The sequence below is a fragment of the Syngnathus typhle genome, linkage group LG18 (genome assembly GCF_033458585.1).
Source record: "Syngnathus typhle isolate RoL2023-S1 ecotype Sweden linkage group LG18, RoL_Styp_1.0, whole genome shotgun sequence".
NCBI lineage: Eukaryota > Metazoa > Chordata > Actinopteri > Syngnathiformes > Syngnathidae > Syngnathus > Syngnathus typhle.
In genome coordinates this window covers 5,583,032-5,609,717 of record NC_083755.1, presented here as the reverse complement: position 1 = coordinate 5,609,717, position 26,686 = coordinate 5,583,032, and the positions used below count along the sequence as shown (strand labels likewise).

Here is a 26,686-nt window from a genome sequence, read left to right as displayed (position 1 = left end):
TCCTGACTGTGTGTGTGTGAGCGAGAGCGAATTGTGTGTGTGTCAGTTTTAAGGGCAAGTTGAAAAGTGCAGCCGACGCATCAGCGTGGCGCAATCGTATTGACAAAAGACACTTTGGGATTAGAAATCGGACTTGCTGATTTCTTGAACGGCAAGTTCGAAAAAAAATGGCCAGAAACTGGCGTGTAATTTCACCAGTGGGCATTTTGCATCGGGGCAATTGGGGCACTGCCCTACCCAATCCAGCAGATGGCACTGTGGTGAATAAAAGCACAATGAAGAAGTTTGAAAAAAGGGACCCCCCCCTCCCCTGCCATTTAAATGCCTCTAAATCTTTAAACTATTATGTGACGATTCATCTTCTCCAGAACAGAAGGAAGGAATTTAATGGCTTGTGTCCCGTTTCAGCATATGGTTGATTAATAGTGACGAATAAACAGCTGTATCCTTGGCAACCAGACAGGACAAGTCTAGTGTGTCCGCCTCAGATCAGCCGCCACCAGCTGAGCGCAAGCACACTGGCATCCCGGATTCCCATTACACCCATCGGACAGCTGGAACCGCAGGCTGGGAATTCTGTGACGCGGCCATGCAATCATTTCCATCCGTCAAGCTACAGGAAAACTGACGTTGATGGATGATGTGTTTCATCCATCTAATCTTCTGATTATTCCACTGGAAAACACACGCACGGAATTTTCTAGAATGGTGAGTGGACTACAAATTGCACATTTTTGTGCAGGTGGACTTCTATTGACTCCTATGCATTGAGTGTGCCACTTATGAAAAAGGGGTCGAGTTCAAGGTGGTCAGGGTGGGTTGAGAGGTGAGGTCAGAATGGAGAACAAGCAGCGGCACGTTTACGTGGCCACGTTATCCCTGTGAAGTGGTAAAGGGAGAAGAGTGAGGAGGCCCCTTTTGTTCCTCAAGAGGCTGCAGATGGCTGAAATCCCTTCCAAAATGTGCACCGAAAATCCATCAAGACAAGAGTGGACATGGGGAGCAGCGTGGAGGTGGCCCAAGAGTTGGGGGGCGGGGGGGTCAAAGAAGCGTGCTGGGGAATGTTCCCGCCAAAATAGTTGATGAAAGGCTAAAGGAGTGAATGATGAAGGGGTAAACTCCTCACAGCTGCCATCCCTGAGGCGGACGTGAGTCAGCAGAGGGGTCCGACCACAAAACCAAAAAAACACTAATAAGGCCACTTTGAGATTTGAAGCGTGTCATTATTGTGGCCAATGAACCAGATTTCAACTCATGGTGGCCCAACAAGTATTTACAGTGGATCTTAAAAGTCTACACACCCCTAATCACAAGAATTTGGATTAAAAGATGAGAAAGTTTGAGTTCCTTTGTACTGTCCCGCACTGAGGAGATTTAAGTTACCTCCTATTGTACGACTTGTTGGTGAGTAAAGAGGTAGGAAGGAACGAAACTGCCAATCAAGCTTGTTTTGTTCTGTTACTAGTATCTCCTTGCACTCCCTCCTCCCCTTTCCTGTTTTGGAGCCTCCGGGTAAAATGCGTCAACTGATACTGACTGGAAAGTACGCGAGAATGGTTGTGAAATATAAATTAATAACGATGCTTGCGGGGATTTCACATTCAATAATGTTCAGCATCCTCGACTTGTTTTTATAAATAACTGCTACATTTGCTGGAACATGCACAGATGATGTGTCCCAAAGTATCCGGCCAATCTTTCCAGCTTTGCCTTTCGCTCAGCCGAAGCAAACATGTGCGCTGGAATTCTCCTCCAATTAAGACCGGGATTAGCCAGGTCCAGTGTGGGAACAGGCGTGAGTGTGGGAAAGCAGAGGGGTCTCTCTCCTCCTTCCTTCCCTCAGCCTCATTCTCACTCGCTCGGGTCCGTCCCTCCCCCGTCTGTCTTTCTCACCCTCACTGTATCTCGGCTTTACTATTCTCACCCTCGATTCTTTCCTTTTCTGAATTACTTTTTATTTGAGTCAAGCTCTCCTTCCAAACCTCCCCTCTCGTCCTTCTTTTTGTTATTATTTTACTTGTCATTATTTCTTTTTGCATGCAGCCACCCAGAATCTCTATAGCTTTCACTCTCGATTCTTCAAGGTTTGCTGAAGTGCAAGCGACCCCTTACCCCCATCAAACAACCCCCCCCCCCCGCCCTCCCCTACCCTTTTAGTGCCTCTCCAGTCCGGGTGCTGAAAGCTTGTCTGGAGAGAAGCTGGGGGGACTCTTTGCATGAATAGTCGAATGCAAAAGCAAGAGCCAAAAAGACAACTTGTCCAAAAAGAAGAGACAGGTGTGGGAGAAAATTGCAGTTGAGGTTAACCATGGAGGAGTTTTGCATTTTGTTGATACGATTGACCTTGAGTTTAATTGGTCTTGTGGCAAAGATCACACCTCAATTTCCTTAAATCAATTTTGTCCATTAGCTCTTTTACAGCATTTTGCACTAGATGAAATTATCTCTGTCTATCTCGCTCGCCACCTATTTAAATTTGACCCAACTACTAATTCCATACACCTACTACTACTTGTTTACTTGCCATTCTACCAGAATTGGTTCTCATGATATTCCCAACCTCCCAAATTCCCACTGGCTCCACATTCTTCCTCATCACTGTCACCTTTCCTTCCCCATTCCCACTCTCTCCGGCTGTTCCTTGCGTTCCAATAAATCCCTTCCCGGCGCACTGGGGCACACAAGGCTTGTCCGTTCCAATTACGGCCGGCCTGTCCGGCCCCCGGGCTCACACACTGCAAGCCCGCGAGCCCCGTTCTCATTAAGCCCGTATCAATTAGGCATTAACCTCGTAAAACAAAGGGCCTCTTGACGAGCGGCCCATGCGAGGTACTTCCTCTGCATGGCTTCCCATCCTGGGCAGGACAGAAGCTTTATCCCCCCCCCCCCCCCCTGCACTATGCTGGTCACAGAACAAATCTGGTCGCAAAGTATCAACAACCAAACAGAACAGAGACGGAATCGAGTTAGGACGAGATACTAAATAGCTAAATGCTAAATTATGTTTAAGACTTAGATTTGATTTTTTTAAAGTCTTTGCACGTCAATAAGTAATTTTATAAAGAGGAATTAAATTGAGAAAAATTTTTTTACATTGATGTATATATATAAAATATATACAATTCCAATATTACGCCGATTTAACTATCTGTTCTGTTTCCGTTTAAGCATTTTGTAAACATGTACTGTAAATAAAGTTTGAAGTATATTACAATTCTCCTGCCTTTTTTAATGACATGTACGGAAGTTTCTTTCACACAGATTACGACACAGCGTCTTTGTTGGCACGTCAGCAAAGAAGCAACCTGCTTTTTTTGATTTTCCCACAAGCTCTTTGGCACAGTGACTATGTTGGCACAAGCCCAAGCTGCACCCCCCGACACCACCAGCCCAACCACATACACTCTTTCCCAGGGCTCTGGGAGTGTAATACATTACCAACAAAATCCCACTTCCCATTCCTCTCAAACTTTTCACACCCCCTCCTCTGATGGGGGCAGCTGTGCCCCCTCAAAAGGGGATTGGGGTGACATGTCTGTATGACTCCCTGACAATGTTCCCATAATTCCCCAGACTGGTTCAATTGGAAGATATCTATCTATATGACTCAAGCCAGATTTCCCTTTTGGCTCTTTCGTTAGTGACATAGTGTTATGTCAATAAAGTCTTTTTTTTTTTTTTTAATTTATTCATAGTAAACATACTTAGTTACTTGAATCAACTGAAATAGCCACAAGTGAGTTATGTAATGCACTTTGCGAGTGTACACAATCAGTAAATATGAATAATACAACTTATGTGGGTATATTTGCATACTATGTAAGACGGGAAAGTCAAATAGAACATTTGTAGTTTTTTTGCTTTGTATTGAGATACTTTATTTAGTGGCAGGGGGTGTGCTAACACAAGTTGAAATGTGTCTGAATAATTTCAAACAGCTCGGTCACCAGTTGTCACAGTTATACATTTTACTTACCTTTTGTACAGGTCAGGTGGGATTTTGAAATAATTTCACGTTACGTCACAAAAACCTAACATTTAAAACAAGGGTGTGTAGACTTTAGAAAAATGTCATAAGCTTGAAGAATGCAATTTAAACTCTTGTCTATATTCTATATTATGAGTAGAACGTTTTTAATGTATAGCATAATGGTTAAAACATTTAAAAACGGTATTATAATAATCATATGTAATAAAAAAAGTATGCATTCCCACAAAAGGGTTAAAGAGATTTAAAGGGAGTCTTTGGCCTTTCACAACTAGTGTGAGGCAATAAATATGAACTTTCATTGAGGGAGGAAAAAATGCCAGCGCTCACATCAGAGCATTGAAGGGGTAAGTGTTCACGGACGGGCGTGTACCCGTCTGGGTAACATGTAATGACATTATTCTCACCAGGGTGACCCCTCTTTGTGGCCGCGCTTTCTTCTCCCCAGCTCGTGAAATTGACATAAGCTTTACAAACATTCCAGACATTTTTTTCTCAAGGCCCAATTTCTTCCTGGCAATTGCAGAGCACAGGGGGCAAAAACACACCACCTAGTGATCACATGAATGAATGTGGAATGGGATGCCATTCCCAAACCATGCCAGGCAGCTCACATTTAAAACAGGCACTTGGGAATTCACTAAGTCCTATGTGCATTTTAAATACCAGGGAGGGGGGGGGGGTACTTTTATTTTTTTCTAATGGATTCTATCATTTTCTTGGAAAAGCATTGGTAGCGTACTTAAAATAACAGATATTGCTTCCTAGATTAGGATATTTTTTGTTCTGCAAAATATCTGCAAAAGAAAAAAATATGTAGCTAATTAATGTTTGCTAAGTGCGGCCAATCTCTTGTTTATACCAGAATGTCTAACTTGATATTTTGTCTAAAAGTAGTCACTAAAATAATCGTGTGACCTTCCGACCTGTCAAGATGTTTGTTATCTTGCAACTGGGACACCTGTTGCTCTGATGGTGAGAAGTGTTGGAGATCCCCTGTTAATAAAAAAAAAAAAAAAAAACATTAGATGCAAGATCTTTGAGCACGGCGGATTCGCAGAGCTGATAAGGTTTCACGTACCATTGTGGAATCCGTTATCTTCTTCAGCTGCTTCTCAAGACCAACCGGGATTCTTGGAATATCTGCTCCGGTTTTGGCATCCTGCTGAAGGTTCAGTTTTCGTGAACAGTTGATGACATTCGTCACATATCAAAATACAGAAATACGACACTCATCGCTGATTGGTCAAACGGGTCGGCGTTTTGACGACTGCCACCTGGAAAAGAAAAAGCCCAACGTGTCCTATGATTAATATTATTGGTTTTTTTTTTTTATAAAACAAATGTGTAAACATTGTCCCAACCAAAACGACCTCTTTCAGTTTACTCGGACAGCACGAGCATGTTTCTTGCTAATAAAAAAAATATACATGTATTTTTTTGCATTACAGGAAAGGCTGATTAGAATTGCAAAACGAATTCAATTTTGGAAAGTTTGAACTTGACTGTGATCTTAGTCTCTTCAGATGGTTTCTACTGGCTGTTTTGGATTTCCTGCTCTTTTCCCATCGCCCCACTGATGGCCAAACATCGGTTACAACCGCAAGACAGAAGAAAGGAAAAAAAACACATCACAAGAGGAAGTCAAGAGACCACAACAGAAAATCAAAGAACAGATGCGCATTTGGGGTGAACACCCCCATCTACACAAGCTTGTTCTGTTTTTAGAAAGATAATTCAAAACATTCCTCACATCTTCTCCCCGAGTTGCCTTTACTTCAAGTAGTCCAGCATCTCCTTATGGTTCCCGAGGTGCTGTCCAGGTAGTCTACTTTAATGGAAAGTTCCTCATTCTTGACTTGGGGCTACATTTGGATAATCAAATTAGGCAGACACGATTGTATCGATATGCAAAATGCCCGACTCACGTTTTCCTCTTGAATTTGGTCACCAACTTCATTTGAACATGACCAAGACTCTTGTGGATCCATATTGACAATTTCTTCAGTAAGTGCTGCAGAGTATTTGATACTCACCGTGTGTCCTTCAGCGAAATGTTGCCAAGGTTGAATACACCACAACGTGTAGTCTTCACAACAAAATGACCCATTTTCTTTGTAGAAAAGCATCAAAACATTTATCTACACACGGAACATTTTGTGCACAGAAAATCAATTCGGCTGGTATAGTATATATTTTTCGTTATTATATTTCAGTCATGTGGGCATGAGGAAGCAACTGTCTGCATGGCTTGGATACGTGGACAACAGCGCCACCCGGTGAATTCTTCTGTTTTAAAGTCTGACATCATTCACGTGATTTCATTCAAGTCCTCTTCCACTTCATCTTCCTCTTTCTCGTTATTTCTGTGGTCCCCAGAATTCATAGTGAGACCCATGTGCTTGTGCAGGGCGTCCAAGCTGGCCTGTTTAACATAGTATCGGATGTTTTGTGATGGAACCACATTCTGGAGCTCCTCCAGCTTGCTGTAGGCCTGGGGAAAGCATACAGGGTAGCTAGGACATGTATTGAGCTACTTGAGTGCTTAACCAAATAATAATAGTTACAGCTTTGTAGTTGCCATGCTGACAGTGATGGTCGATCAGGAAACCGAAAACATCCCCGACCCTGACAGCGGCGTCCAACTCGGGTTCCTTCAGTAAGCCTTCACAAATGTTAAGTGCCTCCTCAGCATCTTCGGATTTCAACCTGCACGCAAGAAAATCAAGAAAAAAAAAAAAGTTGGAGGTCAATGTCTTTGTTTGACAGATACAACAGTGCGTCTGCTTACTTGCGTGCGTGGATAAACTTCTTAATGAGGGCGATTTTTCGCTGAAGCTCGGTCAGTTTGGTTTCCTGTTGTCCGTCTGAGTTTTTTACTTTGGAGAGGCATTTAAGTGCCTCGCTCAAAGCATTCATACCCTTCTCGTAGTTCTGATAGTCGTCGATTTCCACCTTTGTTATGGTTACAAAAAAAAAAAAAAGTCTGTATAGTTGCTCGTTGAATGGCGAATGGAACATTGTCCTACCTGTGCCCGGGTTTCATAGAAGCCAGCAAGCAGGTGCGGCGCTCTCCCTTTTGTGTAGAAAGCAATGATGGTCTTCAAGATCCCTGGATTTTTCCAGTCTACCGACTGGAGGTAGTTGGCAGCCATGATGAAAAGTTCCTTCTGACGGCAAACATTGGCAAAAAGTACAATCCTCTCCGTGTCGCCTGATTTCAGGAGAGCTCTCATTGCCTGTTAGGAAAATGAAAAATTGCTTTGGTAACTTGGAAATTTCTCCACCTCCTCCTGAGGATTTTTTTTAGATGCACCATAAAAATATATTTTAGAATAAATAAAGCTATACAAGAATAATCACACATTCTTAAGCAAATACCTCAAAGTATTGCTTACTTTTTGTTTGTTTCCGGCCTGAGTGAATTTCTTGGAGGCCAGGTGGTAGTTTCCCTGACGCACGCAGCACTCGGCTATCTTCTCCAGCAGCTGCTTATGAGCCTCTTCCGACAAGTCTTTCGAATCGACGGCGGTCATTTTCTCAGCAAGCTCCTCTGTGATGGTCAGGTTCTCATTTACACACAGCTCCAGAGCCTGAGGGTACTAAGAACAAGAACACAGTCAAATGAAATTCAGCGCTTGAAGACGGACGAAGACCGCTACCTTCCTGGCCGCAATCAGCAGCTCCACAGCCCTTTTGTACTGAGAATGTTGGATGAAGAATTCCGAGCAGCGCGCCAGGAGGGCAGGGTCCGAGCTTTCATTCAGGTCCTCGGCAACCATCTGAAGTGCTGCAAACTGCTCTGTGGCGAAGGCCACTTCCAGGGCTTTGGAGACGTAACCAGCCTACAAAAAAAAAATTGTAGCCACAATACAGGTCAAAGACTACATCACCTGGTCCTCAATATCCATACTAGCCCACAACAGAGAACATCATATGCTATGCTAATCCAATCTAATGCTGCCCTCTTGTGGAGAACTGTGGAATACACAAAGGAATGCAAACAACCCGAGAATTCTTCCTGGAGTAAACCAACAGTCGACATACTTTGTGGTAGAGCGAAACCGCTCGGTCCATGTGGACCCCTTTCTCCTCATAGTAACAGGCGGCCTCCATCATGTCCTCCGGGTTGCTAAGCAGAGCCAGGTTCATCAGCTGGTCATCCAGACCATTCTCCTATTCAGCAATAAGGCAATGCAAGTGGAGATTTCACAAAATAAGAAAATTCGTTCCCCAGCTCAACATAATCAATAAACACCAGCTAGTAATGATCTCACCTTACAGAGGCGTATGGCGTTGTTGTAGGCCTGAGCTCGAGTGTAAAAGTGAACGGCTTGTTTGATGTCCTCGTGACCTTCGTAGTGCCGAGCCAGGTGGTAGGACGCTGCCCTGTCCCCTGTTTCGATGGCTATCTCGCATGCCTGCCAAACAAATTCATTTATAAAAAAAAAAACTACCTTTTAAACTGTGTCCAAAAGAATTTGTCTCACCTTCTGAACGTTCCCCATGTAGCAGTGAACTCGAACCAGCGAGAGGTAATCCTGAGCCGACTCATAGAAGTCCAGAGCTGAATCCATTTCAGACTGGCTCTCCAAATACTGGGCCCACCACTTGTAGAGGTTCCTGTGTTGATTGATTATGTTATGAAATGTAATCGGGGCATATTTGTGTCTGTTTACACGAAGTAGACATACTTGTCTTTCATCCTGTTAACATAGATTTCCAAAGACAAAGGGTCATCCTGAAGCATTCTGGGCACGTCCACTCGGTGGGTGTCGGATTTCTCATAACTGGAACAATGAGTGGACAAATTAGAAGGGCAATCCAAACATTGTTGGCAGCATTTTAAGTATATACAATAAAAAAAAAAATTGTTAATAACTTAAATGTGCATATACTTGGAATTTTTATCCAAAATCAGTTTAGCATACTTTTAAATTCCTTTTCCAATTATTACTTTAAAAAATAAAATTATGACTAAATTATTACTCTGAAAAATAAATGTTTTAAAAAGAGGACCAAAAAAAATGTGAATAGCTGGAGAGAGGTTCCACAAAAAGTGACGAGATATGATTAGTAAATATTGAACAGCAAATATGGATGTGACTACTGTAGTACAAAAGCATCTTACTTCTCCAGGGCCAAGTTTTTGTCACCCATGGATTCCAGATAACGGGCATAATTGTAGTAGGTGGTGCGTAAATGAATGCGATCATGATTCTCGGCAATTTCTAGCGCTTTCTCACATTGACCGGCCGCCTGATAGAGCTTATTGAGAAGGTCATAGCGTTGACAGCTTTTGTATAATTTTTCGGCATCCTCCTGTAAGAGAACAGCAAGGGAAGGCGCCATGAAGGAAAGGAAGAAAAATACAGCTTTGATTGGTTGGTGTCCTACCAGCATGCCGAGCTGGACGGCCAAAGCTGCCACGTGGGCTTCGGGCTCCGGTTCTGCCTCGGCCTCCTTTAGCGCTTTGGCTGCCCTGGCATTTCCCATGTTGCCAAGGCACACTCGGGCGACGTCCAACCGGCGGGTTTTCACACACATGCGTGCCATGTTTTCCCAAACTGCTTTGCTGGCGAGAAAAAAAATCAGCAAAATGTTATATTTACAGACTGATTTCAATTTGAACTTGTAAATCAAAAGGCTAACCCTTTTTAGTGATTGTGTAACGTTCATATTCCAGATTCCTGAGCCATCTGTTCCCTATTTGGCTGCCCCTATCCCCCTCCGCATTGCCTCAGCAGCTACAGATGTGTGCTGTTTATTAAAGTTGAGCAACAGGAAATAGTCGAAATCTTTTGAGCCCCCCCCCAATGTACAATTGGGCCAACGGCGTACAAACTAAAACGATGGCGAGTCAGATAATCAGACTTCTGTGTGGAACCTGTCAGAAATAGTCAGTCCTTGTATGGATGCCCAAAAACAATGAGAGAAATGCTTCCAAAAGCAGGGGAGCGGCAACATCTCCAGAGCCAGAAAAGGAAAGACAAGAGAAGGAACAGGTCCACATTTGGCCCCTCTTCCCAGCCTCTTTTCCTCTCAGGAAACACATCCTGTTGCTGGCCGACTGTGGTGGCCGACGTGTTTGTTGCACACAAGAGAGGACTTCAAGTGAACCCCCCCCCCTCGCCACACACACACCTCCTCCCGGGCTTCAGACAAAAGAATCCGTGACTGTGACGTCCACGAGGGGGGTCTTTTTGGAGATTTGAGCCAAAGCAAAACCTTGGCATGCACGCACATTTAAAGCGGCTGTGAAGGAGGGAGCTGTCCGCTTATGACCCGCTGCTAATGCACGCTGAACATCTGCAACAAATCAACTCGAGCCTCGTCGAATTTGCTGTGAGGGGCATTGGTAGAAGGAAGCAGGGGGAGGTGGGTTTGAGGGATTTTTTCTTGCAGGCTTTTTCTTAGCAACAGTGCAGACTCTATCCTTCTTGAGGACTTTGCACACACACACACAAGTCAAGATTAGATGTGAAGGCAGCAAGAAAAGGACCCAAGGAACCAACATCCGAAAGTCAAGCTGCAGCCAACCGGAGCCAGTGGAATGGACCTCAGCGTATGTCGGATCGATCCAAGCATACCAGAGGAAGGCTGAGGAGTTGGCGACTGGTGGATGAGGATGAACGGAGATGTTCTTTAGCTAAAGATCAAGACAACGCCCTCGCCTCTTCTGCGTTTGTGTGACTTGCAAGCGATCCGCTGGAGGAGGAGGTGGTGGCAGCCGTGGAGGAGGCGGTTCCGGGGAACCGCGGAGCTTCTCCCGAGGACAGGCGAGGGAACAGCCGCGACCCGGAGGAAGGACGAGGGTCGGAACCCGCCGAGGGGGAGGGCGGAGGAGTAGTGGCGGGCACCGGGTGTCACATGGCTGTGCAGAGGCTGGTGGCTGCGGCGGTCGCGGTCGCACTGCTGTCCCTGGTCCTAAACAATGTGGCCGCCTTCACCCCTAGCTGGGTCCTGCAAGCCCTGGAAGATGGGCGTAAGAGGAGCGTGGGACTGTGGAAGATGTGCCCCACCGGAGGGGAGAGGGGCCGGGATGAGCTTCAGGCGGGGCGAACGGCTCAGGTGGCACAGAGACAATGTGAAGGTCTGGGATGGGGCTCTGAGTATGCTGGCTATCAAGAATCCCGCAGCTCTGTCAAACGTAAGCATCATACAACATATACTTTGTTTCATCATACTGAACGTGATAACTAGATGTTGGTTATTATCAAAAGACTGACATTGTATTAATTCATATAACCTGTACATAAACCGTCTCAATGTGTCAAATACAACGTCAAGGCCCTCAATTTTTCATCCAATGTGCAATAAGCATGCCCATGGATGGTTGGTGGTATAACACAAGTCTCCCCTGTGGTCCCTCAAGTGCAGTTCGACATGATGCGGGCGTGTAACCTCATGGCGACCGTGGCCCTGACGGCGGGTCAACTGATCTTCCTCCTAGGCCTGATGGAGCTGCCCTTCATCACGCCAGAATCTCAGTGGTGGGAGGAGGCCATTGCTGCACTCTTCCAGTTAGCCAGTAAGTGGCCAAACCTCTGTAAAGCAACTACAAGTCAGAAGGAGAAATGTGCTCAAAAATATTGACGCCCGCTTATTTGAAACTATCGGGTCCTCATGAATGCCGCCGATACCTGACACTAATACTGGAGGCATGAATAAAAAATTGTTGGGGGCAAATTGTTACTTGTGCTGGTCAGAAAAAAAGCGTCAGGAAATCCACTCACACTTCTTAAGGTACCGATTGGCAATGAAGCGATTGGATGGAAATTGATCGCCAATCAATTACTCATTTAATACTTCTCGTATGAACTAGCCCAACTCTTGACTAATTGCTTAATCAGAAGTCGTGTCCCAAGACTTTTGTCCCACTCCGCATGGCGAGGGAGACTCCGTCACTTGGCTCTGTATCAGTCTGCTTGGGGTCTAAATTTAGTCTTCATCCAGAGCCCATGAGGCAGAGCTGCAGCGAGTCAGGGAGCGACTGGTGGGCGCCAGGATATCCCTGCTCAGGACGAGGAAATGTCTGTGACTACCTGTTATGCAAACCCCCGAGATGAAGAAGGAAAAAGCCGGGAGGGGGAATGCACGGGAAAGACACTTTCGACAGGGACTGTGTGTTGTGTGTGTGTGTGTGCGCTGCCTGGAGATACTGTTTGTTTCAGACACTGTGTGTGCTGTGATTGGGGATTTTAGAAGTCACGAGTTTCCCACTAGAGGAATTCTGTATCATAAGTGCCCCCCCCCCACACCCCCACTAATAACTGAATCACATTGCAAGACTTAGTGGCCTGTCCAAAAGACATTCAACATGTCTAGGAGATGAGTAAGTAGCTATTTATAGCGATAGTCAGGGATGATCAATGACACCGTCTTCACGTATGTTGACAATACGGTGGAAATAGCACACACCTATTTCCTATTTAAATTTAGAAAGGCTTCCTGGGAAAAAAAATGGCATCTTCCGAGGTCAGCGTCTGACCTTATATGGTTGGAAAAAGCAGTTTGAGGATGACATGCAAAGCCAACCAAACAACGGATATTAATCCTGCAATGGCTGAAAATGCCTTTGTGGGAAACGTTTGCGGAAGGACCTTTGGGATGGACAAGAATGTAGATTGGGCGCCAGGCACTCTTATACAGTTCTGAAAAAAGAAAAATAAACTTTGTCGACTTGACTGTGGTATATAAAGTAGGACTCTACCAAATCCTATTTTTCTTATTAAAAAATATTCCTTCAAAAAGATTAGAAATAACAGTATAATACTAGAAATTAAATTTGGGCCGCAAGCCATCATCACTAGTAGTAGTGAATGGAGTGCCAGCTTGAATGGAGATATTTTTAAGCCTTATCAACTTCTTTCACTGGATTGTTTTCATTTTGATACGTGCCAAGCACGCTCACAGACTGTTGAGCTTACAATATTCAGGTCCATTCAGTGATTTCCCCCCCCCCCCCCCCCTTACTGTACAGTTGACCAATTCACCCCTGGAACTTCAAATGCGTGTTGAAAGTCAGGTCATAATAGGTCATAGGGTAGTAATTTAATTTCCACTACATTTACAGACTGTACTTTTTCTACTATTACTGCTGGTCATAAATTGTTTGCATTTAGAAACTGTTAATTTAAAAAAAAAAAAAAAGATCTTCAAGAGGAATGTTATTCAGATTTTTCTCTGTGAGCGATAACATCAAACCTCCAGTAAATGTAAGAGCCTCGAAGGCCAGGGTGTGGAGGGGTGGGAAGGAAGGATGGAAAGAGGAAGAGGGGGAAGGAAGCTGACGAGATAAGTGCGTGCCAAAACGAGAGGTTCACACAGCCCACCCTGGCCGCGACGAGGTTACTCATTTTCTTGGATGAGGAGCCAGGCGGGTTCAACACCGAGCCACTGAGCAAACACTGCGAAGTTTCAGTTACCGACTACGTGCATTTCCAGCGATTATTTTTGGGAACGTTTTGACACTGGGATGCTGACGATTGATTGATAGTCTTGCCTACATAGTAAAATTGCCGTAAAATGATGCAGTTGGGAAACAAGTTAGTACGGTGGGGCAATGTATAATCGCATGGGTGGAGGATTTCGGGAATCAAACACAATGCACCGGTAAAAATAGCCATCAATGAGTAACCATGTAAAACAACCACCAATATGCAGCCAGTGGAATGTTTGTAATTCTTTGTTTTAATGTTATCACGGAGTTTATTTAATTGGGAGACAGTTTTGTGCCAAAGGAACACCCCTCATATTTTTGTAAATGTCTTATCATGTCTATTCATGGCGCAACACTAAAGATATGACACAATGTAGTTAGTGCACAACAGAGTTAATTTACGATCTACACAAAAAAAAAAAGCCAGATTAACATCTAAAACCGTGGCCAAATTGTCACTTGCTAATCTGATTCTTTGCACTTTTCTAGGTTTTGTGCTGGTGATTGGACTAGTGACCTTCTACAGGATCGGGCCATACACACACTTGTCCTACTCCTGCTATGTGGACATCGCCGCGTGCCTGCTGGCTACAATGGCGGCGGCCATGCTCATCTGGAACATTTTACACCGCCGTGACGATTGCCTGGCGCCGCGGGTCATCATCATCAGTCGCTCGCTCACGTCCCCTTTCCACCCCCGCCTGGACAACGATTACGTGGATTCGCCGTGTTGAGCAGAAAATCCTCGGCTCAATCTTTGGGTTTCCGGCGGCTCAACATACCTCGACGCAAAACGTGCTTGGTTTGCTGCTCTGCAACTGTTGGACGTAGTATGATTTCTTGGTGGCTACATTTGGACCAGGCCTGAGATGTTTAAAGTCCCGCCAAGCAGAAGATCAAGCTGGACCTTGATTATTTTACGTGCACTTACTCAAAAGTCCTCTTCCATGACTATGAATTGGAGTTGTGATAGAATGAATATAAAGCATAATAACATAATACCTCTCCCCCTCGCCTACTTCCCCTTCGGGATATCTAAATATAATGTTGCTATATCTTTAGTAGGTTAAAACATTCGAGTCATCCTAGCAAAGTTTCTTAATGCGTCAAAGTGATATTTAATAGGAAACTTGCATTTTAGTCCAGTTATGGTTAAGGCGAAAGGGGATAAGTTATTCCTAAACTTTAAGACGACATGCACTTCTACGTAAAAGCAGGCAATACCTTTTGTAATCCACTTAGACATCATTTGTTTGTGGTACATCCATATACTAATTTAATATTTGTAAACTCTATTAAACAGGGCCGTCATGAAGGTGTAGTAATATTTGCCATTATTATATCCTACATCTGGAAAGAACCCCTGGGGATCTTCCACACTTCAAACCACACGAGGGTTGAATAAATACAGATATTTTATCAATTCAATAAATGTCAAAGTTAAACGTGTCGGTTATCGTGGTGTTTTATCATTCTACAGAACATTTTGTCATTGCGCCTTCTGTTTTGATGTCGATATTCTAAATTGCAATGCGAAGGCTAAAAGACAGTAGGTGGGTGATAAGCCTGCAGCTCAAGGACGACATGAATAAGAGGAAATTGCCGAGTCTGGGATGGAAACATTCCAGTCTGTATCTGATAGTGCTGATCCATTTCGGGGAATTATGTCAAGCATTTTCACAGTAGAGCTACATATGTTTATATTAATAAGACAACTGGGAATTCCACAGGAGGTCTGAGTGAGATGGACTAGTTTCTGGATCTCTGCTCAGAGTCATCCATTACCAAAAGGGTAGCGCGTAGAGATGCACATTTTTATTCATCAAACACAATGTCAGTCTTTTGAAAAGCAGTAAAAATAGCTATCAATGAGGAAGTTAGTCAAACTATTGTGCAGAACGCCAATAGAGAGTCAAGGCCGAACATGACAATACTCCCCCTGTTGATCTTGAGTCACGTCTTTGAACTAAAGCCCCCGTGGACCGGACTGCCCAAGAACACGATGACCGGGTAAACGTACTCTCTGAGCTGACCGGACGAGCGACTTCTTACCTCTTGATGAGTTTGATGGACTTGAAGGCTTCGTCCATGTGGCCGACGGTGAGGTAGAAGCTGAAGTTGAGCATGGCGTCGCGTGTGGACTTGTCACAGTTCTCCAGGCCTTCAAAGTCCCTGAGCGCTCGCCTGGAGACCATTTGGGGGAAGAGGGCAACGGAGCCCCGTGATGGCTGGCCATTATTTGCTGGTGCTGATGTGGCGGAAACCTCCTTTAGAACACAAGCGAGGAGCATGATTTGAGGTTTATACAAATGACATTCATATTCACCTTTTCCACATTTCACAGCCTTTTCCCAAAATGAATGATGGCCAAAATAGTCATTACGAAAATTAAAATAGTAGTCAGTGTTATCACGACATCATCTTAAGGCTTCTGAAAACTTTCAATTTCAAAAACCATTTTGGTGTAAGGCAGTAGGAGTCAAAGCAAACTACAGCGTTGGAAAAAAAACAACCAGGCTATATTCACCACACAGGGACGCTTTTGTGCTGCCGGGAATCAACAATGTTTAGTTTTCAGAAGGAAAGGAACGGACAGGCACTCACGTCTGATTGAAGGACACCACCCCTCCGAAATAATAGCTGGGGTGCACGTTAGACCAAACAAAGTCGCACATTAGAGTAGTAGTGGCGGGTGCAAAGATTTGAACGGAGATTTCCAAACAGAAGCAGCATGGCTGAGGAACAAGAGGATTGTCCAATCTCACCTTGCAGCTAAAATAATAATAAGGCACGTCAAGAGCAAGGAGGGCTTGCAGGCCTGCTGGTTTGTGGTAGCAGTCTTGCAAAAGGAGGCCGTGTTCCTGAGTACAGAAGAGCGTAACCACCGACACGTCCACCTGGGAAATCAAAGTTAAGTAAACACTATATACAATTGCGTGTAGAGAAATGACACTCTAAAAGCTGATTTAACCAGAAGATGTTAACTTTACCGTCTCCCAGTAACCAGAGGAGGAGGTTTCGGAGCTGACCGGCACCGTCTCACACACAAAGAGTCGCGGTTCGCTCTCGTCCCAGAAGTGCGATACGGGGCATCGGCCCCTAAGCTCGCTCTCCTGAAACTGCTGTCTGGGGAACAAAACAGAACCAGACTCAAAAAAAAAAAAAATTAAAAATCTGACTCAGAAGGGCAAAAGCACCTCGACTTACCTTTCACAGTCTTCAGGCTGTGAGATACCACTGGATGGTCTGCCAGTGAAAAAGTCAAAGTGTGTGACGGTGTCCATTTCAATGTCATAGAAGTAGACTTTCTGGTCGGGTCGACCGTTCACCTAAGAGGAAAGTGCGGCATTGGTGAATTCATAGTTAAATGGATGAAAATCGAGAATGGGTGTTGTTCATTCACCTGTTTGATTAAAACGCTGACTTGGCTACCGTTGGCGTTACACTTGACTGAACGCAGGGCTCCCAAATTGGGAATCTGATCAGCCAGGTTCTTGGCATTGCAGTGAGCTTTAGCATCTCTAGAATTAAAAAACACACATTGATTCAAAACAAGTATTTTACCGAGAGTAATATTGACCTTAACAAACCTCAGGGTGAGATCAAAAACTCGGATATGCGATGTGTCTGTGCCGACCACCAGGTAAGACTGGCACACGCTGAGCAGAACTGGGTTGCCTTCAGCCTTGGAGAAAGTCAAGAGCTGCTTCACTGTGCCCTAAACATGGGAAATGGGTTGGTTATAATTTAGTTAAATTATTCAATCGGTCAACCCACAGCTTCCCCAAAAGGGTCGACAAACCTGCGGTGTGCGGATCTGGACTCTGTTCGGTTCCACCATGTAAAGGTTCCTACCATGGACAGCTACTACATGAGAGTCACAAGGGAATGATCCTGCGGAATTAACAGAGGAAAAAAATGGTTGCTCTTGAAAATGGGAGAGATAAAAACGTGGACGGACAGATTGATCAATTTAATTTGCTGATATTAGCTCTTTTAAGAATGGCAAATTTTTATTTTTCAGTTCATCGGCTAATTATTTGGTTGTCGGAATTTTAGTCTGACAAGTATCGGAATCGGTGTTGTCGCCGTACCTTTATTATGTAGGGCAGCCCCCGACATCTCAAACACAGTCACCTGTTTGCCACTCCAAACTGTGGCAGAATCCTGTCACAAGGAACAGAGAGAATTAATTAGAAATGTTTGAAAGTTTCAGGACCTAGTAAAAGTCAAAAGAACAAATAGCTTTATTTACATCCATCTGTATCCACTGATCGGATTCTAAATGGCCTCGGCTGCTTACCTTTGTCACACACACGCCCTTGATATGCATTTCGGACTGCAGAGCCAAGTGCAGGCCTGTGTGGAACTGAGTGATGCTGAGCTGGGTCGGCGTCAACTGCACCGCTGCCACCTGCTGGCTACAGTGGGCTGACATCACGTGCTCGTGCAGGATCACCACCGTGTTGGAATTGTTGGCCGCCAGCAGATTCAGATTGGTGCCCCACTAAAAGGCAAGCAGATATTTACTAAAACGCAACAAGACAGAAAAGTGTGTGAAGGGAGTACCTGCAGTTGAGTAACGTTTCCTTCGATTTCCGTGGGCGTCTGAAGCTTCCACTGGGCTTTTGTGTCGCTTCTGCTACGCTCCGAAAGCAGCGTCATTTTCCACATTGCTACGCGTCCGTGACTGGTACCTGCAGCCAGAATTTCTGGAGAAGTGAAAGGCAATGGGAAATGTGAGCTGACAAATTGCAGTGATGTGATAAGACTAATCAGTCAAACATATTATTGACCTTTCCCAGCACAATAGGAAACACAGTTGATCATCTCGCCGCTCTCAAAGCCGAGCTTCTCATCAAGTGACAAGGTGTAGTTTTCGTTTCGCTCGAGATCCCACAGCCTACGAAACCGAATCAGGACAGAACATCACGCGAAAAGCCAGCTAGTGTGTATTTGCGTCCGCTGAGTGTACAGAATGCCAACCTGAGAAGTTGCTCCCCTGTCGCTGTGATAACAAGACCATTGTGCGCCCATACGATGTCCACGCTTTGCCCACTTTTACTGCTCAGCTTGACCTTGAAAAGTATTTTCAAGAGAACAATATAATGTGTAGGTACTATGGAAGAAGTTTTTTTTTTTATCTGTTGAGCCCACCTTTTGAAATTCCTGGGCATCCCCCTCTGGTCCCAGAGTGTACTGTGACAGCATCATACTGTCAGTGATCACAGTAAGAACCTCCCTGGTCTCCAGGTAGTACATTTTTCTGATGGCACCATCCATCCTGAGGAGCATGCTTGTTTTCCCGTGCTCATCCACGCTGTGCACCTTACCTATAATGAATTATGATTTTAGAAAGCAACCAGTGCACTCTTACCCAAGGAAAAAAAAATTGGAATTAAGCTACAGCGTCCGTAGCCTTAGACAAATTTCTAAATTCACTTCAAAAATCAGAATTGTTCTTACCATCTGCAGTGCTGACGTAAAAAGCAAGGCCCTCCTGCGGCCCCATCTTGAGAGGCGCGCCCTTCCAGCTGAACATGTCCAAAGCGTTCTCATCTCCACTCACTGACGCACGAGCCAGCATTTTCACGTCGCTGTTAAAAAAAAAAGTTATACTCAATGAAATATATTGTGTTAATCGTATATCCTACTTACTCTCCAGGCAGAGCAGGTTTGAATAAGCAGCAAGTGATGGGGGAGTTGTATCCATGCTTCACTTGATGGTTCCCTTGAAGTCTCCCTCTGGCATCCACCTTCCAAACAGCTAAAGCACCACTCTGAAGGTGGAGACAATTTTTTATTAGGAACCAGCAGGTCTTCAATGTTGCCATCCTCAGATCTGTAGTTTTATATTTACTTCACATTTTGGAAAAATAAGACACTCACCTGGTCCCCAGTCACCAAGCGACTTCCCGAGCTACTCCACTCCAACAGCGTGATGCGTGCCGTGTGCGTGCTCGGCAGGACATTTTGGTCTCCGGAAGGGTGCAATAGAAGCAGCACCTCGCCATTCTCCCAACCCTGAGCCAACACGGGCTTTATGGGATGCCAGCAAAGCATTGTGGGACGGTGAGGACGCTCAACGTGACAGCTCTCCACACGCTCGCCCTGCATTTGGAGAGGTAGTTGTTTAAATGGATGGGAAGACAGAGAGAAACTATTTGTCAAATAATGGATGGACATTCTCCATGCCTATTTACCTGCTGTAAGTAGATGTTAACATTTCCTCCAGTGGTGGAGTTTCGCGAGGCCACAGCCAGTATGGACAGAGTTGAGTGCCAAATCAACTGAATGGGCTCCTCGCAATTTTCAGGGGTCTCAACGCGGTAGTCGAAATACACCGCCATGTTCTCAGTGTACCTAAGTTGGTGAGGTAAAGATAAATGACATGTCAAATTTATACAAGGAATCTGCTGAGGAAGAAATGCTACCCACTAACACACAATAATGGCGTCAAAAACATGTTAAATTATTTGTTTTGAACGGATTTCTATTGTCTTTATCTGTAGTTGTAGTATGCTTTAATTAATATGACACAACTACTTGATAGCTTTGCACTGATGGGGCATGTTAGCATCCTGGTGCTACCAACTTTATAAATGTTATGATTCCTTGTTTGAGTTTATGAGCATTGCTTGCAATTTAAAGTGGCGAAAAAAGTTATTCCTATTAAATAATTATCGAACAAGAACGACAGAAATGTTTTCATATAACTATTTACTGTTTGGGCGAACACTTCACGACTCGCATTACAAATTAGTCATCTACGTCTTTTTTTTTTTTTTTCACACGAGACGATAGACATACCCTCAAAAGCGTCTTTCCTTCCCAACGCAGTATCCGAGGTGTTCCTTTTTTGAGGTATCTTACATTTCGGAAGCTAGCTCGACATATACTCTCCAGGCGGCATCCATTTTGGATTTTACCACCTCGGTCAGCTTGGATACATTACCCAAACTTAGCTAAAACCTTCAACGGCGCTCCTCTAAACAACATATCAAGACACGGATTTGTTTTCCCAACAAGAGTTGCCTAAACCACCAAGTTATATGTTAATTTATAGCCGTTATCTGTCAAAAATTCTCGCTTGTGTGTGGCTCCGAGAGCGTCCCTGGCAGTTGCCACGGACAACATCCGAGATTGAACTGGAGGAGGAGTTACGGAAATTAACGAACATGGCCGAGGTCTGACGAGTCACTTCACCAAGAAATGAATGGAAATGTCATTCATCCATTTCAGCCCCACAAAAAAACTTTTTTAAAATTTGTTTTTATAAAAATAGCATTCTAAAGTATTGCAACTGTTGCAATACTTAATAATAATTAAATAAACAAACAAACAAAATAAGCAAATGTTAATTTTGCTGACACCATGTGAACTCTATGGGACACAAGTGTACCAAATACAAATATGTACCATTACACGCTTGCCTGTACTGTACTTTGTCTCTTTTTTTCCCCAATAACAGTAATGTCTTATTATTGACAATGACATAATTCTATCTTCTTTCGCAGTTTTCTCATAAGATAAACAATTCCAGAGAACTCATTCTCATGTGAAAGGATCCATTTGTCACAGGAGGAAGCATCATTTATTTTTATAGTGTGTCTATGACTACGTACTGTACATAAATATTCACAGGATGTCCTTTGCGGACAAACAAACCCAATCGGCTTGTACAGGAAAGACAAAAGAATATACCTCAACTAAATTCAGGATATCCTCGCTTAAATGACGAAAAATATTTCGTCATTTAAGCCACAATTGGTTTGAACAAGTGTGTACCTTTTTATATGTAGAGCCAGGGGTCAACACAAGCTTTCATTTTCATTTGCTTGACCTCATGTTCCAGGAAGAGAAGAAGTCATCCCACCTTTAAGGACATTGGTGTTTGATGTCATCCACTTCCTTGACTGTGAAACCAACATCTGCAGTCTTTTGTGAGGACAGAGTCCTCACTTTGACCTGGTGGATTTTTGTTCATGATTCAATGCTGAGGGCGTGCGGACTTTCAAGCTGTTTCTTCAGGCTCTTATCCATCAACACCAGACTCTGCATGGCCAAACTCCTGCAATCTGCATCCAGGTCACCCTCAGCCACATCTTGGCAACATAACAGATAGCATAGCAAACAATCGTAAAAATAAACCTTTTATTTCTCAGAGTGTATGGTAATTAAAGTTATGGTCATTCAAATTTCAGCCCCTTGGTAATATGATAATAAACTATTTTTAGCTGCAGGATGGATTTAATAAACAAACAAATAAATAGACCGATTGCGTCATAGCTTGCATTACAGGACATCCTGGATCCTCGTCCTCTTCCCAGAAATGAGCGCAGCTGCGTGTGCATTTTGAAAATGTGTTTTTTGTGGAAACACTTTTTTTTCTTACCTGCCAGCCAAGATCTAGTTTCAAAAAGCTGGTCTGCAAGGTCCACCAAAATGTTTTGACTGGGCATGCTCATGAACACGGAGCAGACGGAGAAGAGGATGCCTCGTCTTACCATCCTTCCAAAAATAATGAAAGATGGGTGTCAGGCACACCCGCGTCAGTCTAAATCAGAACATTATATATTTAAAAAAAAATTTACTTACTGGTCAGTGTGGTAACGCAGCGTCCACACAAAGTCCAGCAGAGCACGACCCATTTGTGCAGCGACCTGCAGAGGGGGAAAATGAAAATGATGTCATCGGTACCATTCGCAAAGTGACTTTTGGAGACAAGGGCTTTGATTCAAATACCGGTGCATTCACTGCCAGATGCATGAAGATACCCAAGGTGTGGATCAGCCTGCCCAAAACCAGGTGGTCACTTCCCAATAAGTCGAAGGTCACCTGAGGCCTGATAAGCACGAGGAGAATGTACATTTCAGTTCATATTCGATTTCATTAGTATTGGAAGGGGGCGGTAAATTTCGGACTCACTTGTCATAATTTCTGAGTAAAGGAAAGAAGAAATATCCAGCAACTGGCGCATAGCGGTTAGCTGTGGCCTTTGTTGGAGGCTGGGAGGCTCCCTGGAACAACATATTTTCTTTTTTCACATATATATATTTTTTTAACAGTAGTGCATGTGGTTTAAATACCTTACTGATGCGTTTGGTCTTTGCCTGAATGCGCTCCTCAATGACCTGCCGCCAGTGTGCAGCGTTGTCAGCTGAGTACGGCGTTAAATCTGCGGTGACGCTTGGATTTGGGATGTCCGGGTTTGGCTTGGACAGCTCCTGAGCTGCCAAAGCTAAAACCTGGAGCATAAGAAAGAATTATTTTGAGACTCAATCTAAGTATCATTTGGCCTGACGTGTTTTTTTCCCCCCCCCAAACCTCTAAGATATCCAGACGCTGACGAAGGCTGTAGTTTAAGGAGTAGAACTCCGTGCTCAGGAACTCGGTCACCTGGAATCAATCATCACACACAAAAAAAAAAAAGTAAGGCATGTAGAAAGACATGAAATCAACGTGTGATATTCTGATGTGGAAAAGGCGGCGAAGCGTACCGGGATACAGTCACTGACCACAATCGCCACCATGGTGGCCTGCCTGAGAGCTAGGAAGCCATTGATGCTGTACTTATCCTCCATGTGTAGAAGAACTTTGCTTAGCTGGACACTGATCTGAAAAAAAAAAGATACAATGCTGCCTTCTACTGGACTAAGCATCATGATCATTCAATGTCCATTGTACTCATTCTGGTGTACGTGCTTTTGCCACCAGGGGGCAGTATAATAGAGACGTTTGATGAAGGAACACAAGCTCCTCTTAAAATTTTGATGTAGAGTTCAGTTTCCATATTTAATCTGTGTAAGCAAGACATATTTCCTTTGTGTCTGGACTATGTAGACTGTGCATACCTCTTTGGTCGCAAAAGCGTTCTTTCTCACCAGTCCCTCGGCAACCCGTAAAGTGAACTCCACGCGCTCTGGATCTTCAGAGGAAATTAAATCTGGATGCAGAAGAAAAAGTCAGGCAGGATATGATACTATGACAGGGGGGCCGGCGTGGGAACATACTTTCCAGACAATCTCGTAGGTAGCGTGGTGGCGACGCCTTATTTATTTCCTGATCTCCAGACATGTCGTAAGGCGTGAACTCATCATCGCTGCAATTGGAACAGAAGTTCTTAACAATACTGAGTAAAATGTCACGGATCTTGTGACGCATAACTGAGAATCAAGAAAAGCACCAGACTGGGGATGAATCAGACTTCCACTGGAATGGTGTACGTATGTGCTGCAAATACTTTTACCTATCAAGGTCGGAGTCTGGCTCAGTTTTTGATGATGTCATTGATGGATTTCCTCTGATCTCTTCAGGGGGGCTGACACTGTAGGATAAAAAAAAAAAAAAAAAAACACAAACAGCCATACATCACTGCAAGGTTTTTCTACTGATAGATTTAGGTACCATATAAATGCATATACGGTGAAAAGCTTGAAATTGTGCAGATGTTTACCCGTCTTCAGATTCAGGCTCTGATTCGTCCACGTTGAAAGGAGTCAGAAGAGAAAGCAGCTCTCGTGTTTCCTCATCCTCTTCGTACTATAATACCCAAACAGTACAAATGAGGTTTGCACTTGACAACACCTCAATCAAACAACTGACCTCAAATTTAAGCTTGGTTCCGTTGATATTCATGCGGGAGCTCAGACACTCGCCCACGACCATTCCCATACGCCTGATGCGGACCACGTTGCTGTCCAGGTGGCTCTGCATGCCTCCGAGCAGGCACTGCAGAAGCTCTGAAGGGGTGAAAAAAAAATTTCTCGGTTCATAAGATTAAAAGGGAGAACCCTGTTTAGGCACATGCAAGACTTGCACCTGAACGCAGCTCCTGCAGCTCAGCATCATGCAGCAGACAGACGCAGAGCAGCAGTGCCTTGCTGACGTACAACTGCTGCTCCACAGGAGTGTGTTTCACTGCGCTTGGGTTGGCCCACGCTTGGGACACGGAGCGCAACACCTAAGAACACAAAAAAAAAGACTTTTGTATAATAAATTGAGAAAATAAAACAACTTATTTTAGTCTTACTGATGTTCTTGTCAAATAAAAAAGATACGCTGTGCACTCACTTGGATGAGCAGCGGTCTTCTGTCCTTATCAGCAGCAAGGTAACCCAGAACAACTCTCAACATTCCCGTCTGGATGAAAAAATAAAAACTTGAAAAATCGAATTTATTCAACGATTTACGCTCCAAGTGAGATCTTACATCGTATTGGTATTGTAGCAAAAGTAGTTTATGTGTGATGACAAACTGGGCTGTCTTATTTGTCAACACAAGATTGCTCATGATTCGACCCAACGCATCAGGCCTGAAAAATGAAAGACCCATAAGATTGGTGAATTACATTCATTTTAGATCACATCCAAACTGTGTTTATGAGCGCCCTCACCCATGAACGGCCTGCACCAGCCCGATAATTACGCTTTCCGTCCAGCGCTGGGGAACATTTTCCAGCAGCTTGCAGCAAACCCTCTGCCACACCATGTCTGTGCGCGTGGAGCTGGACATTTTGGGAGCCATCACGGCGAACAACAAACCTGTAAAAAGTAAAAAAAAAAAAAAAAAAAAAAGGGGGGGAGAATTGGTCAATAGAATTTAGAGGAGACAAATGGCTCTCAAATATGTGTTTTTTTAAACTCAAATCCAGATCTATTTATTCATGAATATTTTTTCAATTCCTCAAGCACCAAATACACATAGTATTTAGGAAAAATTGAGAAATTAAAACTTGATTAAATATGTACTCGATATAAACTTACGACTATGTCCATGGGCGCAGAGTTTTCCGAGTGTCTGAGCCACAAACGTCAATGAGCAGCTTGTGCCACCTGTCAAATATAACACCAGAATATTAACAAAATCTAAGAATCTACTCTCTTGAAACAGTTTGCAACCCGCTTCCGTAAATATTTGACCTTTGAGTGCATTGCAAGTGCGCTCCAAGGCAGTGAGCATCTCTTTAGCCAACAGAGGATAGTAGTGCTGAGGAAGGAAGGCGGCCTTGTTGTTGTGCTTCAATTTATTGGCAGTGAGGTCAGGCAGCGCCACGATACGTGTTAGCAAGGTCTCTCGGAGCTGGGGGGAGTCAACGGGACCCGTGGTCAGACAGTAGGACCACAGCAGGTCGGCCAGACGGCCGCTCTGGAGGAACTTCTCTGTGATGCTGACCAAGTGGTCCAGATTTGAACCAGGTCTGGAAAGGTGATAATAGATAACAAAAATTGGATTTCTTTCATTTTTGTTAAAAAAAACGCATCAGTTCATCTCGTACCTTAGCTCACCAATTCCCTCCATCAGCACCAGCAGAACCTGTTCAGGAGGTCCTCGCAAGAAAAGGACATCCCATAATTCAGAGTGCTGTGCCACTGTCAAATCGTGGAACCAGTCGGCTTGCATGTTCTTTATCAGGACTTGAAGCGTGCGAGTGAAGTGAGACCTTTGGAACGAAGTGCTCGCATTCCCAGGAGCTTCTTCCAAGTATGAGCGGAGGGTTTGGAGGGCACGGATGGCATCTTGTTTTGAGGCTGACAAGGTTAGACTCCGGAAACACTGGGACACTTCAAGGCGGATGTCAGTAGTCAGGCAAGGAGACTCCATCTTTGTAGAAAAACTCCTTTGGGGAAAAAGGAAGAAATATCATAAACTGTTTTTTCTTCAAGCTATTATTTATTATGGATAGATATAAGAACGGTTGGTTGATTTCAGACCTAATTGAGATTTTTTTCCCCCCTCAACAATGCAACTGTGATTGATTCATCTTCTGAAATATATGCAATTAATTATTCAGCCCTATAAAACAATAATAAAATGCTGGTGTTTTTTGGGTGGCTGAAATAGATTATTGGCTTTTCTATTTATTCCAACAGGGGTAAATTAAAATGATACAAGTTATTTAATTTACAAAAATATATGACGTCTATCTATATTGCTGTTTTTGGGACGAATTTGTATGAAATTAAAGTTTTTTTTTTCTCGAAATAGTTAAATTAGCATCTACGTTATCGCTCGAACGTAATACTCGTATACCTTTAAAAGAAGGAAAAAATATTCATCTTAATGACCATCTTACTTGGTTGTGTTCCGATTAGCCTTTCACATAATTTGATGGGAAAGAAAAGTAATTTCTCAACTGTTGTGCTACCTCAATACATTTTTATGTTAGCAAGCATCGTCACTCATCTTCTTCTGTTTTATTTCTTGGTTGGAAGACATACATGTTGCACGCCACTGCCCCCTATCGCGGTTCTGTG

At 43.9% G+C, this 26,686-nt stretch overlaps 3 protein-coding genes across 6 annotated transcripts; 1 reads left to right on the top strand and 2 right to left on the bottom strand.

Annotated features, from left to right (window-relative positions):
* Positions 1-4,656: 4,656 nt before the first annotated feature.
* Positions 4,657-21,352, bottom strand: ift140 (intraflagellar transport 140 homolog (Chlamydomonas)). Of its 3 annotated transcripts, XM_061263929.1 has the most exons (33): positions 20,241-20,597; positions 19,634-19,793; positions 19,320-19,541; positions 19,089-19,210; positions 18,897-19,027; positions 18,588-18,763; positions 18,417-18,508; positions 18,227-18,333; positions 18,000-18,142; positions 17,734-17,937; positions 17,525-17,597; positions 17,233-17,324; positions 17,021-17,148; positions 16,834-16,951; positions 16,638-16,759; positions 16,421-16,556; positions 16,196-16,327; positions 15,483-15,697; positions 9,386-9,563; positions 9,120-9,310; positions 8,683-8,778; positions 8,479-8,611; positions 8,266-8,409; positions 8,036-8,164; positions 7,651-7,833; positions 7,387-7,590; positions 7,018-7,227; positions 6,780-6,943; positions 6,556-6,697; positions 6,025-6,482; positions 5,742-5,853; positions 5,070-5,265; positions 4,657-4,984 (listed from the first exon to the last, which is right to left on the bottom strand). In XM_061263929.1, exons 2-30 carry the CDS (start codon positions 19,778-19,780, stop codon positions 6,300-6,302), a joined length of 4,317 nt encoding a protein of 1,438 aa, XP_061119913.1. In that variant the 5' UTR covers positions 19,781-19,793; positions 20,241-20,597; the 3' UTR covers positions 4,657-4,984; positions 5,070-5,265; positions 5,742-5,853; positions 6,025-6,299. The 3 variants fall into 3 exon arrangements, with proteins under 3 accessions (XP_061119913.1, XP_061119914.1, XP_061119912.1); XM_061263930.1 differs by lacking the exon at positions 20,241-20,597 and adding an exon at positions 21,219-21,352 and having other exon boundaries at positions 5,742-6,482; XM_061263928.1 differs by having other exon boundaries at positions 5,742-6,482.
* On the top strand, positions 9,864-14,879 carry tmem204 (transmembrane protein 204). The gene is made up of 3 exons (XM_061263932.1): positions 9,864-11,138; positions 11,364-11,519; positions 13,920-14,879. The coding sequence occupies exons 1-3, from the start codon at positions 10,859-10,861 to the stop codon at positions 14,162-14,164; spliced, it is 681 nt and encodes a 226-aa protein (XP_061119916.1). The 5' UTR covers positions 9,864-10,858; the 3' UTR covers positions 14,165-14,879.
* On the bottom strand, positions 21,002-26,645 carry telo2 (TEL2, telomere maintenance 2, homolog (S. cerevisiae)). 2 transcript variants are annotated; one of them, XM_061263931.1, is made up of 21 exons: positions 26,506-26,645; positions 25,708-26,049; positions 25,352-25,629; positions 25,196-25,264; positions 24,826-24,973; positions 24,642-24,744; positions 24,504-24,572; positions 24,252-24,393; positions 24,036-24,172; positions 23,887-23,972; positions 23,680-23,757; positions 23,444-23,532; positions 23,285-23,376; positions 22,931-23,047; positions 22,758-22,829; positions 22,520-22,678; positions 22,359-22,450; positions 22,176-22,275; positions 22,029-22,093; positions 21,826-21,941; positions 21,002-21,535 (listed from the first exon to the last, which is right to left on the bottom strand). In XM_061263931.1, the coding sequence occupies exons 2-21, from the start codon at positions 26,031-26,033 to the stop codon at positions 21,414-21,416; spliced, it is 2,460 nt and encodes an 819-aa protein (XP_061119915.1). In that variant the 5' UTR covers positions 26,034-26,049; positions 26,506-26,645; the 3' UTR covers positions 21,002-21,413. The 2 variants fall into 2 exon arrangements, 1 of the variants encoding a protein (XP_061119915.1); XR_009710224.1 differs by lacking the exons at positions 21,002-21,535; positions 21,826-21,941; positions 22,029-22,093 and having other exon boundaries at positions 22,525-22,678.
* Positions 26,646-26,686: the final 41 nt, after the last annotated feature.

Coding starts and splice junctions, on each gene's coding strand:
- ift140 (XM_061263930.1), bottom strand. CDS start 19,780: ATGGCGGTGTATTTCGACTACCGCGTTGAGACCCCTGAAAATTGCGAG. Junction 16,952..17,020: donor GTTTTTGATCTCACCCTGAG/GTTTGTTAAGGT, acceptor TTTTAATTCTAG/AGATGCTAAAGCTCACTGCA. Junction 8,165..8,265: donor ACGCCATACGCCTCTGTAAG/GTGAGATCATTA, acceptor ATTGCTGAATAG/GAGAATGGTCTGGATGACCA.
- tmem204 (XM_061263932.1), top strand. CDS start 10,859: ATGGCTGTGCAGAGGCTGGTGGCTGCGGCGGTCGCGGTCGCACTGCTG. Junction 11,139..11,363: donor ATCCCGCAGCTCTGTCAAAC/GTAAGCATCATA, acceptor TGGTCCCTCAAG/TGCAGTTCGACATGATGCGG. Junction 11,520..13,919: donor TGCACTCTTCCAGTTAGCCA/GTAAGTGGCCAA, acceptor GCACTTTTCTAG/GTTTTGTGCTGGTGATTGGA.
- telo2 (XM_061263931.1), bottom strand. CDS start 26,033: ATGGAGTCTCCTTGCCTGACTACTGACATCCGCCTTGAAGTGTCCCAG. Junction 24,974..25,195: donor CTGCGCCCATGGACATAGTC/GTAAGTTTATAT, acceptor TACTTTTTACAG/GTTTGTTGTTCGCCGTGATG. Junction 22,276..22,358: donor TTACTCAGAAATTATGACAA/GTGAGTCCGAAA, acceptor CGTGCTTATCAG/GCCTCAGGTGACCTTCGACT.